General features: G+C 38.1%; 2 protein-coding genes and 2 non-coding genes across 7 annotated transcripts in view; 1 reads left to right on the forward strand and 3 right to left on the reverse strand.

The window, feature by feature from the left end:
- The window catches only part of LOC111329836 (uncharacterized), a 62,226-nt gene extending 49,857 nt beyond the window's left edge, over positions 1-12,369 (forward strand). Inside the window, 13 exon segments of the mRNA XM_088725220.1 lie at positions 1,518-1,640; positions 2,277-2,396; positions 2,928-3,050; positions 4,515-4,643; positions 4,958-5,077; positions 5,244-5,336; positions 5,780-6,025; positions 7,052-7,205; positions 8,407-8,807; positions 8,932-9,069; positions 10,115-10,443; positions 11,055-11,202; positions 11,536-12,369. Coding sequence (XP_088581346.1) covers positions 1,518-1,640; positions 2,277-2,396; positions 2,928-3,050; positions 4,515-4,643; positions 4,958-5,077; positions 5,244-5,336; positions 5,780-6,025; positions 7,052-7,205; positions 8,407-8,807; positions 8,932-9,069; positions 10,115-10,443; positions 11,055-11,192 — 2,114 coding nt within the window. The 3' untranslated portion in view covers positions 11,193-11,202; positions 11,536-12,369.
- On the reverse strand, positions 593-679 carry Trnay-gua (transfer RNA tyrosine (anticodon GUA)). Its single transcript is given in 2 exon segments — positions 593-628; positions 643-679. It is a non-coding gene; the product is annotated as a tRNA-Tyr (tRNA).
- On the reverse strand, positions 2,048-2,134 carry Trnay-gua (transfer RNA tyrosine (anticodon GUA)). Its single transcript is given in 2 exon segments — positions 2,048-2,083; positions 2,098-2,134. It is a non-coding gene; the product is annotated as a tRNA-Tyr (tRNA).
- Positions 12,370-13,617: 1,248 nt separating the features above from the next.
- Positions 13,618-19,686, reverse strand: LOC148728895 (uncharacterized). 4 transcript variants are annotated; one of them, XM_088725488.1, is made up of 4 exons: positions 19,398-19,686; positions 18,607-18,710; positions 16,723-16,821; positions 13,618-14,380 (listed from the first exon to the last, which is right to left on the reverse strand). In XM_088725488.1, exons 1-3 carry the CDS (start codon positions 19,510-19,512, stop codon positions 16,762-16,764), a joined length of 279 nt encoding a protein of 92 aa, XP_088581614.1. In that variant the 5' UTR covers positions 19,513-19,686; the 3' UTR covers positions 13,618-14,380; positions 16,723-16,761. The 4 variants fall into 4 exon arrangements, with proteins under 4 accessions (XP_088581614.1, XP_088581616.1, XP_088581615.1 ...); XM_088725490.1 differs by lacking the exon at positions 13,618-14,380 and adding an exon at positions 16,953-17,007 and having other exon boundaries at positions 15,265-16,821; XM_088725489.1 differs by lacking the exon at positions 13,618-14,380 and having other exon boundaries at positions 15,265-17,007.
- Between the last annotated feature and the right edge of the window lie 55 nt (positions 19,687-19,741).

Genomic DNA, 19,741 nt, shown 5'->3' on the forward strand with positions numbered 1-19,741 from the left:
CAATCTGAAATCAAAATATACAGTATAGTACTTAACTAAATCAATTGATAAGAAAAACGAAACAATCAAACCAAGCGAAGCGAAAAACCTGATAGAAGGCTGTAACAATTATCGTGCCATGTGGCCGATTCCTCAGTGTCCTCATTGTTCAAAAGCTTATAAGTTCTATACTAACACACTGAAATCATTGACAACACAAGTAAGAACAATGTTCACAAACTTACTAACAAACTGAAATCATTGACAACACAAGTAAGAACAATGTTCACAAACTTACTAACAAACTGAAATCATTGACGACACAAGTAACAACAATGTTCACAAACTTACTTCTATGGCGAGTTTTCTTGACCTTCCTTGATCGAGTTAATCATATAACTGAGTTGCAGGTAAGCAGTCGATTACAGTCAATGAACGTGTCCAATACAGATCTCGGGTTAAAACAGAACTACTTAATCTAAGCTAAACTAAACATAATAGTGCACGCTTCCCTTTTGGGCGTGTAAGAAACTACTGCAAGTTCCGTAACAGAAAGCTCTTATCATAGTTCACTGACTACGTTAACATGATATACAAGAAAATGGGAAAATTTTCCTTCGAGCCGGATTCGAATCAGCGACCTAAGGGTATCATCTGTGACTTCTACAGTCCTCCGCTCTACCAACTGAGCTATCGAAGGAACAGTTGACAGTAAACAGTCAGTTGGCAGTTAACAGTCAGTTGGCAGTTCAGTCTAAATGGCGAATGGTATTAATTTCAGTACGACACAAAAAACAAACTTTGAATCGACAGACAACGAGTGAACAACATCACAGTTCAAATTATAACTAGTTAATCAAATTTACATTGATACATGTACTATTTATTTAAAGACACATTGTTCTTATTTCCTAATTAATAATATACATGAAAAAATTTCTCAGTTCTGATTGGTTAAGATGAATGCAGTTTTCAGTTAATTCAGTGCAGAATAGAGTTAATTCAGTGCAGAAGAGGGTTAATTCAGTGCAAAGAAAGAAACAAACCAGACATTCTGATTGGTCAGAATGATTGGTCAAAGTCAATGTCAAGGTCGATGTCAAGGTCAATGTCACTTGCATGGTTTGAATAAATTATTTTTGCACGTGTTGCGCGCGCCTCTCTTCTGCGTAGTTATTAGAAACTAGCTCGTATTTTTTCATGTATATTATTAATAGATAATCACATGATTTTCTCGTGCAATTTGGAATAAATAAGCACTTGTAATTTTTTTCAAAGACCACAACTTGCACTCGCCCTGCGGACTCATGCAATTTTGTTAGTCTTTGAAAAAAATTACTCATGCTTATTTATTCCAAATTGCACTCGAAATCATGTGATTACCTATATTAAACGTCAACAGCGACGACACTCTTAAGTTGTTCTTCCTTCTGTGGCGAACTAGCCAGCCGAAGCTTGTCTTTCGTACTGCAGGCTGTCATGTTATTTATTTTGCAATATGAGAAGGTTTTAGAAATAATTGCATCTTCCTTTCACAGATATTGATGAATGTAGCAACGATGTTGATAAGTGTCACCCAGAGGCTGACTGTGCAAACACTTTGGGATCCTACAACTGTTCTTGTAACCTGGGTTTTGAAGGAGACGGATTCAACTGCAAACGTCAGTAGAAAATGATGCTTAACAGTTGATTATAGAAATCAATTGACTGTCCTACTGAATGACTGGCTGTCTAACTTATTGGCCGTCTGGCTGGCTTGGTACAATATGTTGACTGATTGCCTGACTGATGACTGTCTCACTGAATGACTGACTGACTGACCTACTGACTGAAATAATTTGGATATATCAACAAAGTTGAAATGGTAAATTGGCCACCGTAACGATTACAAAAGCTGACGTTTCGAGCGTTACCCCTTCGCCGGACTGAAAGGTTGACTAACTAATTGGCCGACCCGCTTACTGATTAGTTTTTTGATTGATTGATTGATTGGTTAAGTGATGGAGTGATTTAGTATTGACTGACTGATAAATTCATAATTGATTGATCAAAATTGAAAAAGGGAACTTCCTTCGAACCGGATTCGAACCAGTGACCTAAGGATGTCACTGAAGACCTCTACAGTCCTCCGCTCTACCAACTGAGCTATCGAAGGAACAGATGCTTCTTTAATTTATCCGTAAACATTCCTTTTTGTCACCTCGTAGATGTCTTAGTGGCAATTGGTGTCATTTTGAGCAAGAAAATAGACCTTGATTGATTGTTTGATTAATAAGGGACATATTTATTCCTAACAGCGGACGGCACTTGCGCAGGAATTGTGTGCGCGGCTGATGCCGAATGTTTGACGTTGTCAAACGGCGACAAAGTTTGTGAATGTAAAGGCGGTTTCTCAGGAGATGGTCTCAGTTGTAGAGGTTAGTGCTGCCAAAATGTAACAAACCCAAGGTCAAGCCTCTACTATTCATACGGCGGATAACGCTATCCAACGGATAAATCGCCCTCCAGCGAATAAGTGATTGTAAAATGTAGTGCGTCATCCAACGGATAGAGTTTACAGGCCTTGACACTAACTTTTCAACTTATTGGAAAAGTGGCTAGCGTAAATGAAATGTAGTGTAATAATTTACTGTCTCAGTTTATTACATCAAAAGTTATTAATTAGGAGGACTCGTCTGTTTGTCTGCGTCTGTCTGCCGGCTTTTTTTTTTTTTTTCTTTTTGTCCTTACCTCGTTTTCATTTGGTTTCAGTTTAAGTTCTGATAACATCCTTTAATTTTCTGTTGGCTCTCTGGTTGGATGAATGAAAAGTGCAATTCGAAAGAAAAAAAGTTGCAGTTTGAGCAGAGAACTATTTTCCGTTATGAACGTGGCCCCTTTTTAAAGAATATTACTTGAGGAACTCGATAGCAGTGTTATGACTAATGTTTTGTCGTTTTTTTCTCTAGACATCGATGAATGCGCACAACTGATCCACAAATGCCACAGAAAGGCAACCTGCGTCAATCGACCGGGCACATACCGTTGCCGGTGTAAAAAAGGATACTTTGGCGATGGGTTCGACTGCTTAAGTAAGGAACAGCTGTCCTAAGCGACTTTCCTTTTAAGTCTCATGGCATCAATAATAACTTTATTTATTACACGACTCGGGCATTCAGAGGGCAAATAACTAAATTCAACCAATCAAAATGCTCTATTGTCGGTCAATATTCTCTCAGTATTGGACCGGGCACTGTCCCGAATGGTCCCGAATGATACCGCACTTGTGTCCCTTTGAACTTCAGTCGTATAATAAATCTCTTATTAACCAAGCTTGCTCGGGACCGTACTAGAAGAATATCGGCCGTCGGTCTTTTTTGTACGGACCTCGCTGCGCTCAGTCCGTAATGTCGAGACCTCGGGCCGATATTCTCCCAGTACGGCCCTCGCGCTTGGTTAATAAGATATATTTATTTATATAGCGCTCATATCCTTTGCTTAAGGCGTTTTACAATCGCAATGGAACCAGGAGCCCCCAATCAAGAAATTGAAATAGTATTTTGCTGAATAGTATATGGTAAAGAAAGACTGCCGTTCCACGGCATGACCGTCCTAAACTCGCAAAACTGCAGTTTATTAGTTGAGGGGTTTCAATGAGAGGCAGTTTTAGGACCTGTTCATAATAATGATAATAGTCTTAATTAATTCATAAGATAAAAACTATATATCTTATAGAACAAAACTTCCAAAAATACCACCTACAAAGTTAGGTCATATTTAAAAATTAGGTGACTAAAGTAGGAGTTCTTCACCCGATCCATATTTTATTTCGTTCGGGGACTAGATTTGTATGTAGGTTTGTATTCTGTGAACTCCAGTTTAGGTATAAGATTTCACATAGGATTTTTCTCCTTATGTTTTACCTTGTCGAAATTTTTCTTATCTTGTTTTCTAATATATATTTCTGAGGTGTGGGCATCTTAACTCTTCATTTAATTCGCATTTTCAATTTTGTTCAGATGAAAGATTAAGATCATACTCTGGTAATAAACTGAAATTTATAGAGTTGCAAGACATACCGTTATTGCTGAATCACTCCATAACCTGTTTATTTAGTTTAACTAGTGCCTCAGATCTATGAGCCATATTGTAGGCAGGGGATATTATATCAGAATCCTCTGCATATTTGGCTAGCATCGGCTCATCTAAGAGTCTACCTGAAGGTCATAAAGATAAATGTTAACTAAAAGCGGTCCACCAACATTCTCCTGGGTGGTAACCTTATTCACTACTTTCCATTCCCCAACAAAGCGTTACCCTTACCGATCTGCTGTCTGCCCTTTGGAAAGTTGAGATAGCAGTTCAGCATAAAAGGATGGAGTAAGAGCTGCTCTAGTTTCTGTGACAAAAGGTCGTGGTTCACAGAGCCTGCGTTCAGGATCTCAGGGTTTGGGTTTTGGCTCACGGTTCTCTTTAGGACACAGTTCCTGTTACACTTATTATGGAATAAGTTACAGAAACTCCTTAAAACGTTTACAGCGTTTATTTCATGTTAGGTGATGGCACGTGTGAAGGTGTGGTGTGTGACCTCAATGCCAACTGTGTGGCCCTCTATGAAAGCGTCGAATCGGAGAAAGAGTGTCGTTGTAAAGCTGGGTATACTGGAAAAGGGATAATCTGCAGCGGTTAGTTGTTTGATTTAACAGACAAATATGCATGTCACACTCTCATTAGCACTTTTAGTCCGTGAGGGAATTGGTCTCTTTCACAGTGTTGAGTTGGTACATGTAGCTCTTATGACAATCTATCTCTATACACTGCAAGTGCACGTATTGGATGTCAGGCACCTTTCTCCTTTACATTGTATTATCTGTCTCACAGAGGCACTTGTTTATACCAAAATTTTTCTCGAACCAACGCAAGACGCTTTGGTCCTTGCAAGAGATTTCAGAAAGATGCGATTGCCATATTACTTAAAGAAGCTTTGTCCTCTCTACAGATATAAACGAATGTCTGGATAAATCTGTCTGCCCTGAAAAAGCTGACTGTTTCAACTTGGCTGGATCTTTCATGTGCCAGTGTCTACCTGGTTACAAGAAGGTTGGAAAAACTTGCACAAGTGAGTGTTGCGTTTGATTAAAATCAAATACTTGTTTCGTAAGCAAATCTAAATGTTGGACCCTATCGGAACAGTTAAAGCTGTGTCGTTTACCTGTTAATAGATCTGGTGAAACGTCTATCTTCATATTTTAAAAGTTTTTTCTTATTTTTTTTTCTAATTGCAGAGGAATGCAAACTTTGCCTGAATGGTGGCTCTTGCTCTGAAAACAACACATGCCATTGCCCTCCCGGATTCTCTGGTCAGCGGTGCCAGTGGCGTAAGTATCACAAGAGGAAGAACGAACCCAGCTGGTTGAACATTTTGTCTAGACCAAGAAAACGTTTCATACACTGAAATGAAAAGAATTTAATCCCTAGCAAGCTAGAAAAGACCAGGCAAAATAAGGGAAAAGATGAGAGAGAGAGAAAGAGAGAGGGAACAAAAAAAATCACCAGAACGAAGCCAAGAAACGAGCAAATAACAGACAAATTATTTTAAGAACCAAAGAAGGAACTGATAAAATTTAAAGTAAGGTAATGGATAAATTACGAATCAGGTAAAAGACCGTATATTGCCCACAGCATTCCATTCATGTTTTAGGCTTGTTTTGTTCGATAAACTGACGGTCGGGATACGCTGTTTATAAAAGTTTGATTATTAATATGTTGAAGTAAACTTTGCACCGGCATTGTTTGTTTGTATCGATTATTCTTTTTTAAGATGGAGACGCTTCGCTCATCTTCAGTAAAGGAAACAGTATACAACGCATGTCTCTTCCTCCAAGGCCAAATGGTATAGGAATTATTTACCAGCGGTCGGGCGCGGTACATGTGGGAGTCGACTACGACTGTGTAGAGCAGCGCGTATACTGGACCGAGGTCACAAAAGGGGTCATCGTGCGTGCCAAATATGACGGAAGTGAAATGGAAGTTATTGTTGACAGCGAGAAGGTCGCAAGTCCAGAAGGTAAGAAGAAGAAAAAATGTATCGGTTTTTTTAATTTTTCATCAGGTAGAAGAACAATAGAAGGTTATAAAATATATGCTGCTAAGGTATGTAGTAAATAAACCCCTTCGGGCGGCTGGTATGTCGGCTGATAATGTCCGCGGCTGAGAGATTGTCCGAAAAATTAATATTTGACCGAGAAGCGAAGCTTCGAGGGCAAATATGAAATTTTCAGGACAATCTCTCAGCCAAGGACATTATCAGCCGACATACCAGCGAGCCAGAACGGGGTTTATCTTTTTATAACCCTCCCATTAATTTTGACATCGCAATTAAACTGCGCTTAAACGCAGTAAAAAGCCAGTGGTGACCTGATGGCGAATGCGCGTGATTGACGCAAGCAAAAAAAAAAAGAAACCAGTTTGGTTTCCTTCTATGTAAATAGGAGAACGGGAAAGTTGAAACTCTTGTGTTGACTATGTTTCTTTTTCACGCAAAAAGTCGAAGGACAAATATCGACTCGGACTGGGGTTATTGCGTGAAAACTGTCCTGTGATTTTGCACCACGTGACTTAAAGCAACCAATAAAATCGCGCAAAATTAATGAGTGGGTTATAAATGATTATATAGTTGTTTTAGCATGTCGTAAGTAGCTTTAGCATGTTAGTTTGAAATTGATTTCGAATTTTATAGTGTATGCCCCACTGGCCATATGCCTCCATCCACGAGTTGACTTCCGTTTCCTACAGGGCATTCCTGCTTAATAAATTGATACAGTTAATGACGTCTGGCTAGCAAAAAGTGTATTTGCGTGTAGGGTGGGTTGGCGACGTCACAGCTATCTTGGAGGAAATTTGAAACTCTTATGCCTCAACTCTGCAAACCAAATTTAGACTGAGTAAAAGGGGCAGTTTAGCCATGATTCAAAGCTGTCATATCGTCTTAGTTTGGCTTGGAATTATAAAATTTTTCGATTTTTTTCTTTTTTTGCTTGTCACTTACTTGCCGTATCTTTTAAATATTTTTCACATTTAACAATTAATACAGGGATTGCGGTTGACTGGATGGGAAGGAACATTTACTGGACAGACTCGTGGCTTGATGCTATTGAAGTGGCTAAGCTTGATGGAAGCCACAGACGTACGCTCGTCTCCTCTGACCTGGTTGATCCAAGGGCCATTATCGTCGATCCACCTAATGGGTAAGTCTGATTAAGCTATAACACAGTGAATAGTGTCTTGAAAACTAGTTCACTCCATTTTCTTTTCTGACATTATTGTACAGGTCAAATTTTCAAAGCTATTTATACGACATAATTTGAATATATCAACAAAGTTGAAATGGTAAATTGGCCACCGTTACGGTTATAAAAGCTGACGTTTCGAGCGTTAGCCCTTCGTCGGAGCGAATAGAGGAATTGTGGGTTGTGTGTGCTTTTAAAGGCAGAAAAACGGAGCTACGTGATTGGTGGGAACATGGCAACGAGAAAAACAGGAATAAATTAGTGAAATGAAAAGCGTTCGTTGATACCAGTGGAATTTAGACTACGGTTTGAAAGATGAGCCTTTGTTCAAGAGTTTTGCGGCTTTCTGTGCTACCTAAGTGTAAGGAAAGACCGCAGATTGCCATATGTTGCTTAGAATGATTGGGTAAATTAAAATGTCTAGCGACTGGTTTCGATGTGTCCTTGTCATTCCTCTCCACGTCACGAAGGTGTTTTTGGAATCGGTCACCTAGTCTTCTGCCTGTTTCGCCGCTGTAAATATTTTTGCAATAAGTGCAAGTTGGGCAATAGATTACATTGGCGGAGGTGCACGTTAAGTGATCGGTGATCTTAATGGATCGTATGGGACCCGATATTTTCTCAGTTTTGTGAATGAAAGGACACGTTTTGCAACATGCACGAGCGCATTTAAAAGTGACTGGTTGGTCATTACTCTGAAAAGAACTTCTGACCAAAAAATTGCCTTTGTTTTTGTCGCTTTTGAATGAAATGAGCGGAGGCTGCGAAAAGATAGTGCTTGTCTCTGGATCATTTTGAAGTAATTAAAGTTTTTAAGAATGACGGATTTAACAGAGTGGTTGTGAGGGTGAAACGTGAGAGTGAATGGAATGCAGTCGGAATCTTCCTTTTGCGACGTTTGTAGTGCTGAATGTCGATCAATAAGTTGGGCGCGGTGGTAAGCCGCTTGATTGACAGAATCAGGGTAACCACGTTTATCGAAAAACTGGCACATGACAGTCTTGATTGTCAACACAACAAACTTAAAAGCAGCTTTCTGTACCGAGATTTGGAGGTGTGACAATCGCTAATCCAAGCTCAAAGACTACAATAATGTTGATTTATTGTTTTCCTAGGCGGTCATATTCAAATTGTATTGATAATCATTTTTTTCTTCCAGTAAAATGTACTGGGCCGATTGGAGCCGAAACCGACCTAAGATAGAAGTTGCAAACATGGACGGAACCGACAGGCGGATCCTCGTAAACTCGCCACTCAGCCTTCCAAATGGCTTGACAATCGTCCACTCAACGAATGAACTATGCTACTCTGATGCCGGCATGTGGGCTATTTCCTGTGTGAATTTAGGAGACCTAAGCATGCGCAAAGCATACAACCCAGCTCCTTATCCGTTTGGTATAACCAATTTCAACAGGACTCTGTTCTGGACGGACTGGACTCTTGGAAGAATTCAGAGAATGGGAATAAACTCCAAGTTCCCTGAGAAGCCTCTAAGGTCATTTGTAGGAAGCAATGGAAAGATATTCCACATCAAAGCGGTCCAACCGTGTGGAATGACAGGTTAGAAGTTATGAAGAAAGTAGGCTGTAGGGAAAGTGTTGATCATTATTGCTAACAATCTTGCAATTTCTGCTCATCCTTTAGTTTGTATTTGTTTTTGGTGTCATCTCTCTTTTTCAATCAGCCGCTGCAATCAAGAACCCATGTGCTGATGCAAACGGCAACTGCTTGGGTTTGTGCTTATTGAAGTCGAAAACCTACACATGTTCATGTCCTGATGGACTTCATCTTGTAAAGGCTGGTAACGTAACCAGATGTCAAGGTATGGTCAACGTGGAGAGAACACATATTGCCTTAAGGTTACCGTGCACCTTCAGGGGTGTCTCGCGTGCAAGCGATGTAGCGCGTCCGGTTTAAACTGTAGATATCTAAACCCCTATATCAAATTAAAGCTTATAAGACTGGCTATCAGACTATACCAAAAATTTTGAAAAAAAATTAATTGTCCAATTTTTCACGACTTCTAGATGCGAGCGCCCGAATCACCTTTTAAGAGCTACAAGTCAAAGGGAATTTGTTTGATTGCTCTCATATTTTGACAGTAGCTAGTTTTACATATAAACAAGAAAAACCTGTCTCCGAATTTTTAATTTCTAAATAATTTTTTTTCAAGAGCGATTTTTGTACGATCACTCCACATTTTTTTAATCCTATTTCAAAAGTGTTCGGTAACTTTTCACTGAAACTGAATATGGCAAATCGCAGATACATGTTTTTTTAGCGCTTTGGCCCCGGAAACGAAGGAACACATTAAATAAGCGAAAAGCAAAATTCGCTTTGACATGTAACGTTCAAAAGGTGAGTCGGGCGCTCGCATTTAGAAGTCGTGAAAAATTCGACAACTGATTTTTTTTCAACATTTTTGGTATAGTCTGATAGCCAGTCCTAAAAGCTTTAATTTTATATAGGGGTTTAGATATCTATAGTTTAAACCGGACGCGCTACATCACTTGCACGCGAGACACCCCTGAAGGTGCACGGTAGCCTTAAGAGAGAAAGATTTTTTCTTGTTGGAGACAAAATAAAAGAGACAGTAAAGATCGAGTTTCCCTCAGGAAATTGTGTTTGTTTCATGGATTGTGAGCTCTGAACATTATCAATAAATAAGTTTTTTATTACGATTGAGCTTAGCTTTACCCTAGCTCACCATAGGTTAATAGCTTCAAGTCTTGCCTATTCTTAACAATATTTTGTGAAATTCTAATTACCGTATTTCTTTGCTTTGTCCACTTTTCACTGAGTCTATCCAAAACCGTTTCATCTTTATAGATGCTAATCATTCCTATTTCTGCTCGTGCTTTATACAGATAAATGTGACAGTGCCCTTGGAATGGAAAGTGGCCTAATTACTGATAAACAGCTTGCTGCACACTCAGCCTGGAATGGAAACCACGCTCGTTACGGCGCATCACGCGCTCGATTGCACTTGAAAGAATGGCCTCAGGGATGGAATGCACAACAATTTGACCTGTCACCGTGGCTACAAATAGACTTGGATACAGTGCGCACCGTTACCGCAGCAGCAACGCAGGGGTATGGGGAAGAGAAAGAGAAACAATGGGTAAAGACATATGAGCTGATGACATCTGTTGACGGCGAGAGATGGACCGTTTATAGAGAAGGAGGAAGGAAACGGGTAAGAGAAATAACTTTTCTTCGCTAGTCATGTTTCGTTAGCACCTCCGTATGTCTAAAGAAGTGACGTCTCCATACTTTGAGTCGCTCGTTGCCACATTCAAAGAAACTCTTACCTAAATATTAACTTGTGAAGAATAAGAAAAAACAAACTAACAAAATAAGCAGTAATCAGCCAAGCATGGAAAAGAACTGAGTCAGTGAATTATTTTTGTCATTTTCATTATCAATTTCATTATCGTTATCATTGTTGTTACCATTATTGTTATTATTATTATTATTAGTATTATTATTATTATTATCATTTTATATCATCATCCTTATTGCTATTAATATTTCCCTTTAAATTTTCCGTTCATTGGATCAACTACAAACTTGATAACATTTTAACAAAATCATGACATTCTAGTTATAGGATAAACGTCATTTTTAACGGTCAGCGATTTCAAAAATGGTTTCTCCATAATCGCGAATGAAAGTGTTTATCTAGCTGTTGTTCTAATACGATACAGACAAACAATTATAGTAATGATGCTGCATAGTTGTACTGCATGAATGGATTATTTGATCTTTGTTCTATCATTATTGTTTGTTTGCATAATGCTTCGGCAGATTTTTTTAGGGAACGTAGACACAGGATCGGTAGCACGAAACGAACTCAAGATGCCGCTGAGGACTCGCTGGCTCAGGATCGTCCCTCGTTCATGGAACAATCATATTGGAATGCGGGTGGAATTCTACGGCTGCTGAGATGACAATGGTATGTGCTTTTTTGCTGTTTGATGGTTTGTTTGTACTTCTGATATTTTTGGAGGACAGACACATGGACTACTACGTTACCGTTAATTTTATAACATTTTGCTATTTTTATCGCCGTGGGTCTCTACAGTTATACTAGAATATTACTACATAGTAATGCTGGTAGTAACGATATTAATAATGATAATACCATTAAAGACCTTTTGTATTTTAAACCAGCGTCAAATTATGCTCTTCGCTGACAATCTCTGTCCGTTCCTTTTCCATACTTAAGTTACATCTGAAGTTGTACTGTCGTGAGATGGATCAACTAAAAGAATTTTTTCTTTCAAAGAAACGACCAACATTTCCAAGCGGCATAGAAAGACGGTTACACAAATCATTATTGGCAACAGCAAAGGCATACAGAGAAAGATCAATAACACCGTGACCTTCCTGGAAAGAGCTGAATCTGAAACCTGTAGCAAATGGCTTGACTGTATTTTTCTTTTTTTGGATGGATAAAAGCTAGATGAAGACTTATTTGTAGACCTAGATGGCAGTGCGAACTATTCATGTCTCAGTACAAGTATACAATAGTACTTCCAACTGCGTGCTCTGAATATCAACCACCGGAATAGATGAATATTGTTACAAGAGTTCGTTAAAGAAACACTCCATTATGATAATTATTGATATGCTCGATAACAATTTAACCAAGTGATGAATTGTAAGATTTTCTTAGGATATTATCTGAGACCTTTGTTAGCCTCTAAACTTGCAAAATCTGACAAGAACTCGTGTGCTGCGTTACAATGTCTTTGACATTAGATCCGAGAGTTTCGTATCTAATCGAAGCAACGCCCAAAAGACGATGCGTTTGTCAATTCTAGCCACCTGTTTTCTCTGTTATTTATCCTGATTACTTTTGAAATAAAAAGTAGCATATCTATCATTTCCAGGAGATAAAGTGCTAAGGTTGGACGTCAATTTCAACTGCAGTATTCCAAAGTCCGTTGAAGCGAGCTAGTCGCATAAGCTTTAAATGTTTTAATGTCGTTTGACTATTACATGTCAGAAAAAAAAATTGCCTGGTCAAATGAGTCAACGATTAGAGTTCTTAAACAACATCAGTACTATAGTTGTATCTGGATGAAATAGAATAAACTTTTGTGAAGACCTTGGTAAATTAACGCTGTATTTGATAGCCCAAAAGCATGCCGCTGTTCACGTGATAAACTATAACCTTTGGCCCCTCTTTTATATTTTAAGAGTTGACTCTTCCACCTTGATCTCCTTAGTTTGTCCTGCTGATGTGATTGACAGCTTCTCTGTGCGATATTCTCAAAGTATTTTAAAAAGAAAATACTTTGAGAATGTTTGAATAACAAAATACTTTGAGAATATTTGAATAAGAAAATACTTTGAGAATATTTGAATAACAAAGACTTTCACTTTCTTTCAGATCAAGAGGTATCATTTCGTTCTGTTATGTTTCTTTCCAGTCCCCAGTAACAGTCACTTTGTATCATACAGAGGTATAGCCCAGGGGTATCAAAAACAGCCAGTTACTGCCGGTCGGTCTACCGCCCTTGTAAGGGCTCATACTGCGGTCTGTTTGGCTTGCGAGCAGTCTTCGGCTGATAGCTTTCGGTTTACCGAATATTTAAGATATGACCGAGGAGAAAATTGCCCTCTTTTTAGTTCGAACAGAAGTGATATTAAATTCACCGCTTTGCAAAAATTATTCTGCTTTAATGTGAGTTTTTTTCTCTTTATTGTGTAGAAGACAGTATAGTCAGAAATTATTAACTCGACCTGCTTTACTTGGTCGCCAATTTCCGTGTATGTGACGCATGGATGCAGTCACTTAACTGGTGTAGTAGGGTAAAGATCTCTCTGATTTCTATTTTTAGGGGAAATATTCCACTTATAGTTCTAATTACAAACAGAGCCTCAGCCTCGTGTGACATAACCACAACTTGTTACTGAGGACTGGATAATGAGCGTCCTTTTATTTTGAATTAAATATGTGATTGAATTGTCAATGATCTTAAATTTACTTAAATTTAGGGATCTATTTGCTCCGTCACTTATAGAGGGGGATTAAGTAATAAATAAGTACATTTTGTTGATAGGGTAACCCTCCCCGGGTCTGGACCTCATTGAAATATATACTGATCAAGGTCAGAAATTTCTTTCATATCGGACACTTAATGCATACGCCCTCAAGCGGCGCGTACCTTAAAGTGGTAATAGACTATTCGATTTCTTTACATTTTCTTAGGAGCATGTCTGACGCATCAATAAATGTTTTTGTTCGATCTACAGAATTGAAACGTTTTTAGCCACTCATAGTTCTCATGATAATTCTGCTTTTTACCAGTCTTGATATATTACGAGACAAGTATATTTTTAAATTACCAAATATGGAGCGCTATATTCAAACATTATGTTATTTGTCTTAGAATCGCATCATTGAATACAATCTCGCATTTTGATTGGTTAACGAAGCAAGGTGTTTAGCGTGGAATTGCGAGTTGAAAACGAGGCTAAGTGAAATTGTTTCGCATGTACGTAAGCATAACAACTATCGTCAAATCGTTACAAAGTTTGGTTTCTGAGTCAATTTAAAATGTTTTCAAAACCACTGTCACCTTTTAAAGAACAAGAAACAAAAAAGCGTTTCTCAAAGTGAGCCTGAGGTTCTTCTTTGTTTTGAACTGAACTTAAAATTCTTGGAGAGGCATGAAAAACCTCTTTCGCTCGCGACAACGCGAAAGCGAGAAAATCCTGTGAACCCGGCCCAGAAAAAACAATCTCCGAGCTAACAGGTCACGTCAACCCGGGTTCAACATCCATCCGCTGCCATAATCTTTTAGAAAAACAACGAAGGATGTCAAGCAAGTTGTCCGGGTTTTCAGTCGTACTACTATGACTATCACAGCTGCCAACGCTAGCGGCAGTCCACGCACTGAAGCTTTGCTAGAAATTAATGTCAACAGCCTTGCACTTCCATCAGTAGTCAGCAATAACAAAACAACAATGACTAACGGTAGTGATGGTCTGACAGCAAGAGTTCTAGGTGGACTGTTTACCAATGTATCCTTCAATAAACTCTCCAGTGAACATTTCCATTAACTTTCAGTTGAATGCTCATGCCAACAATTCAGCTAATGGCAGTTGCCTGTAGTGAATTTCTACAAATAAAAAAATTAAAATTTTTGGACTTTTCATGAAACACTTCTTTGTTTTTATCAATACACGTATTTACACTTCAAGGTACTTACCTTTAATTAATCGCAATGTTAAACTTTCAGTGCATTTGCTTGCACACTACATTTCTTTCCGTTTTGCCACCAAAGCGATAAAAGGTGTTAATTATTTTCCTACTCGAGCAAATTCAGTGGAAATATGAAAAAAAGATGGTAAAAATAAACGGCTTGTAAATTCAGTGCAATACCACCATTATCCTTAAATAGTGTGAAGCTTGTTTAAAAAGTTTGAAACCGAATGTAAAAACGAGGTTCAAATAAAAGATGTCGAAGGTTCTAACGTGCACGACTGACCTAGCTTCCTATTCGCTAACGCAGTGACAGTTCTGACAAGTTGACTTCAAAATGGCTTTCTGGGGTGCGCGCTCAGGATGAAAACAAACAATATTATTGCTGTTTTCTTCTTTTCCTATTTTTATTCAATGATGGATTCAAGGAAAATTCATTACCTGACTCGTGAATCCCGCGTGAAATTGCACTTGAAAATCGATATCGCACTCATCGCTTCGCGATTCGTGCGATATCGGTTTTCGCGTACAATTTAACGAGGAATTCCCTCGTCAGGTAATGAATTTTCCTACAAAATCTCCTTACCAAACGTCACTAAACAAGTATGCTACTCAAACTAGAACACTGCAAACACTGCAGAACTTTATTATATCTCCAGCATGATCAAAACACTCTCATTTGTAAACAGCAGCCATATACACCGAATGCAAACATGGCGTCCAATTTGAGTTGCCATTGTGCTGGACTGACTAGCCTCTCACACACGTAATAATCAGTTTCCACGTGAAGACCAGGCTTGTCAGTCCAGAACAATAGCAATTCAAATTGGACGCCATATTTGCCTTCGGTGTATTCGGTGACATGTTTGGTTTGGTTCAACCATAGCCAAGGGGAACCCTATTGCCCTGTAAAAAGTAAGTCTTTTGACCTCATTTAGACTATATTATGTTTTGATTTCACTTTGTTGTGATATCGCATACGTGCCCTTCTTTAACAATGGGTACCAGTACTGTTAAAAAAGATGGCAACGAGTTTATTCTTATTTTGTTATATCGTTAGAAATCTAGACAGTGCGAATGATTGTGTCTTCTTCTGACCACTTAGAAAACATGAAATATTCGTCATACTCTAAATTCGTTTCACGTACTGGTTTTGAACCCGTGAAAAATCATATTCAGTGCATATACTTTTAACCTAATACATTTCGCGAAAAGAAAGAGTGACCTCTATAGGATGGTAAAAAATGATCTCGAATAAACCGGAATTTCATTATTTTAGAACTTTTTCCTCAGACCAGTGCAACATCTGCGTAGGAGAATAGGAAAACTAATATATTAAAGGACATTTTTTAAGGCCAAGGTCAAAACAGCACAGCATGAAAATGTAGATTTACGCCAAATTAAAGTTGCGTAAATCTGCGTAAAGGTGGTTAACAAACTTTACATCAACTTTACACTGTTGATAAAGGTCTGTAAAGGAAGATTTACGCAACACGACGTACAGCCCACGTAAAGCTAGCGTAAAATCGGTGGGTCGAATTTACGCTTATTTACTCAAAACGTAAAGTTGGCGTAAACTCGCACTTTACTCAACTAAATGTAAAGCAGTTGTAACGTTTGCGTAAAGTTGATGGGTCAAATTTACGCTTGTTTACCAGGGATGTAATGGTGATGTAATGCACACTTTACTAACCGAACGTTTAAATAAGCTTTTGTAAAGGTAACATTAAGATGGTCAGAATCATGCATGTTCCTTTACGCCATTTACCTAGAGTTTGTGTAAAGGCACACTTTGTGTAAAGGAACGTTAAGATGTCAGAACTTATCTCTGTACCCTCTGACCCTCTGCAGCCTTGCACAGAAGCGGGAAAAGGTATAAATAAATGTAAAACTCTTTTCTCTGAAAGAAATATTTATTTGGACTGCCCACTGGGCCTACTTCTTTATCAATTGGATATTTGACAATTAGTCCTCAAAATCGAGTCGAGTAGAAGAAGTTAAAGATAATCTAAAAAAATAATTATTCCTCGTGAACATTGCATGGTAGGATTAAGCGGCATATTAAGTTATAATTATATAGACAACCCTGAATGTTAAAGATAATCTAAAAAAGTAATTATTCCTCGTGAACATTGCATGGTAGGATTAAGCGGCATATTAAGTTATAATTATATAGACAACCCTGAATGCTGAGAGCCAAAGATACACTCTGTCAGAGAAACACTCTTGCCTACAAAAGCATAAACAAGATTTACTTACCAGTGGGATACTTATGATAATCTACTGGTTTGAAATGAGCTAATGGCCCAGTAATGAAGAACCAATCAGAGCCCAAAATTGCTCATATCTAGAGGCTGTCTATGGAACAACAGAGAAGAGAGTGTTTGTCGTGCTCTTATCATAAAGGGTTGTTTATATAACAATCAAAACAGTAACTACAATTACAACTCATAGCCTATAAAGCAATCTTATGTTTCAATTAACCTTACAGTTTGAAAATGCCTCCTTGCCTCAAGCCTTCTTTAAAGTATTTGTTCCTAAAAGCTAAATGCGAAAATATTTTGTCATTGATTTCGTTTAATTTCTAAACCTGAACACAGCAAACAGTTTTATGAGATTGCTGGCATTGTTGTAGAGAATATGCAAACTTTCAAGGCTATAATTATTATTAACAAGGCCTTACATGTATCTGTTCTCTCTCTATTTTTGGGTTTATACCTCATGCAAACTGATGTAACTGATTTGCATCGCTAATCAATAGCTGCAGTACATTGGGTGACCAAAATGTAGGTACTGTAGGTCCTGCTAAGACACCATCTCGGTCAGACAAAACAAATTGTGGTCAGATATCACCGAAAAAGGTTGAAAACTATATTTTCTTAAATTATCAAGCTATTACTTCCTTGCTTTGGTTTGCATTTTTATCACTGGTACCTATAAATATTATTTTAATAGTAAAATGTATCATTTCACTGTTATGAGGGTCTGTGTTATCACTGTTCCACCATAGCACTAATTGAGTGGAAACCAAATTCAAACACTACAATTTTATTTTGTTTACCCAAATATGAGTTTGATTACAAAAAATGACAGGCAAAAGAAAATGAGTACAACAATAATAAATAAAGGAAGCTAGGCAAATAAAGGAAACCATAACAAATTCTTACAGAAATTCCACCAGATTAATAAAATACATAGAAATAAATAATAATTATCTTCACATTAAGACGGGACATCTTGTGTATTCTGAGCTTGTGTACAGCTTGTGTATAATTTGTGAACTGTATTTAATTTGTTGAGAAATTTTACTGTAATGACTCTCAACAAATTTGAACAAAAATAAGCAACTCACTACTTTTTCACAGGCATTCTCAAATGCTACCTTTCAGGTAGCTAATGTCGTTGCATGACTTACAAAACCCTTGAGTTAATAAGATCGTCCCAGCACAGAGTAAGATTTAGTAATTTACTATAGGCAGATTTTCTTCATCCTTACTGTAAAATGCATTAGGAAAAAAAAAATTTTCCGGACATCATGTCCAACCACAATTGAGAATTTGTTGGACACAAGCAAATTTTGGTCACCCAATGTCCGAATGTTATTTGCAGCCCTGTTACTACATGAGCAATAAATTAGCAGTGAAGAGATACAACTGCACATGAGAAGATTAACAAACACACAATAATCATGAAAGCAAATACTGCACATAAGAAGAGGCATGTTTTACATTTCTATTGTTCACTATTGTTATAACTGACAAAAACCAGACCATGCATCATGTTCTGCATGAGACAATTAAACATTCAGGTTTTTTCAGTTCTTGTCATTTCTGCACAAAAGCTACTTGCTGAAGACTCAGTGTTCTCCCTACATGCGCATGCAACAACTTAATGGGAGATTATACGTTTAGCCCAGATACTCAAGTTAGCTTGCACTCCGAGGAGACTGTAACAACAATCGCGAGCTTTGCCTCATTTATGTTTGGAATAATAATATTACAAAACTGAGGTATTACAAGACTTACATGTACAATGTAAGAGTTGACACCACTCATTACAAATTAGCTTTGTTAAAGAAGTGTGTGCTTTACATGTTTGAGTTAAATTCAAAATAACAATATAGGTATAACATTGGAAATCTACCTCATCAGACTTATTTCCCTCCTTATCGTCATTCATTGCACTGAGAAAGTCTACGTTGTCACCCAAATTGAATGAATCCTCACAATCACCAAGTTGGGTAGAACCTGTTAAATAAAAGTAATGAAACATCTCCAAATTTTGTAGAAACCTAAGCCCGGTGACATTACAACCCCTTGACATTTGCTTTAAATCCTTTTTCATTTTAACCCAACACATTCCAATTTGCCTTTTCCAATTTGCCTGACAGAAAAAAATATGTGCACACAGCAACAATAACCAAGAAGACTAGGTGGGAATACTGTTGTAATCTTTTAAAATCTATTTTGCTTACTGTTAGGTCAGGAGCCCTATTGTTTCATATATATCAACTGCCTAGCAGCCAATGTTGACATATGGCTTAGAAAACCATGACCAAGTTTGATTACACGAAACGTGACTCTTCAGTCTATGGCTTATTAAGAACTGTGCGCTCCCTTCCTCTGGTCAGGTCAATTTGTTAGCCAGGCATTCTGCATGGGCTTTGAAATGTGTCCATGGCAGATCCCAGCAGCAACATTATCACTAATTCTGGATGGCTAGTTTTCTTCGTTTCAGAGCGTTGTAGTGTACGCTGTGGAGATGAATTTAGGGGGTACTAAACCCTGTGCTGGGATTACGTGAAGGAACTGGGGCAGCTAGCATGCTTATGTTTTTTTTTCTTCACTTAGAGCAGCCGTCAGTCTAGCATTTACTTTCTTAGTATCTTGTTATGTTTTATGACCAGTCTTGAATAGTGATAAGCCGCTACATACCTCGATTAAATATAGCTGTCTCAAGATCCTTGTCACCTGAAGAATCAGATAGGTCCGGTTCTCCGTGGATCATACTTTCCTCTCTTTGCTTCTTGTTCAACATTTTCAGCGTCATCTTTTATAGTCGTCCAACGTTCACTGTGCACATTATAACGAGCTTTACGATGTTTCCAGAAAGCTGCTCTCGATAAGTATTCATTGCAATGGCCACACCATAGCCTAGATCGTTTTCTCAAGGGAGACTGACTCCTCGAAGACACTAAGTTTGTCATTTGCGCCGAGCGTATTAACAAACAGAACAACACTGCGCATGTCAAGTTTAATCAACTTCTTACCCGAGAAGA

The sequence above is a fragment of the Stylophora pistillata genome, chromosome 6 (genome assembly GCF_964205215.1).
Source record: "Stylophora pistillata chromosome 6, jaStyPist1.2, whole genome shotgun sequence".
Taxonomy (NCBI): domain Eukaryota; kingdom Metazoa; phylum Cnidaria; class Anthozoa; order Scleractinia; family Pocilloporidae; genus Stylophora; species Stylophora pistillata.

Excerpts from the sequence above, each read along its gene's own strand:
- LOC148728895 (XM_088725487.1), bottom strand. The coding sequence starts at position 19,512 with ATGACGCTGAAAATGTTGAACAAGAAGCAAAGAGAGGAAAGTATGATC. Across the intron at positions 18,711-19,397 it reads GACAGCTATATTTAATCGAG|GTTCTACCCAACTTGGTGAT; the intron begins GTATGTAGCGGC and ends TTTATTTAACAG.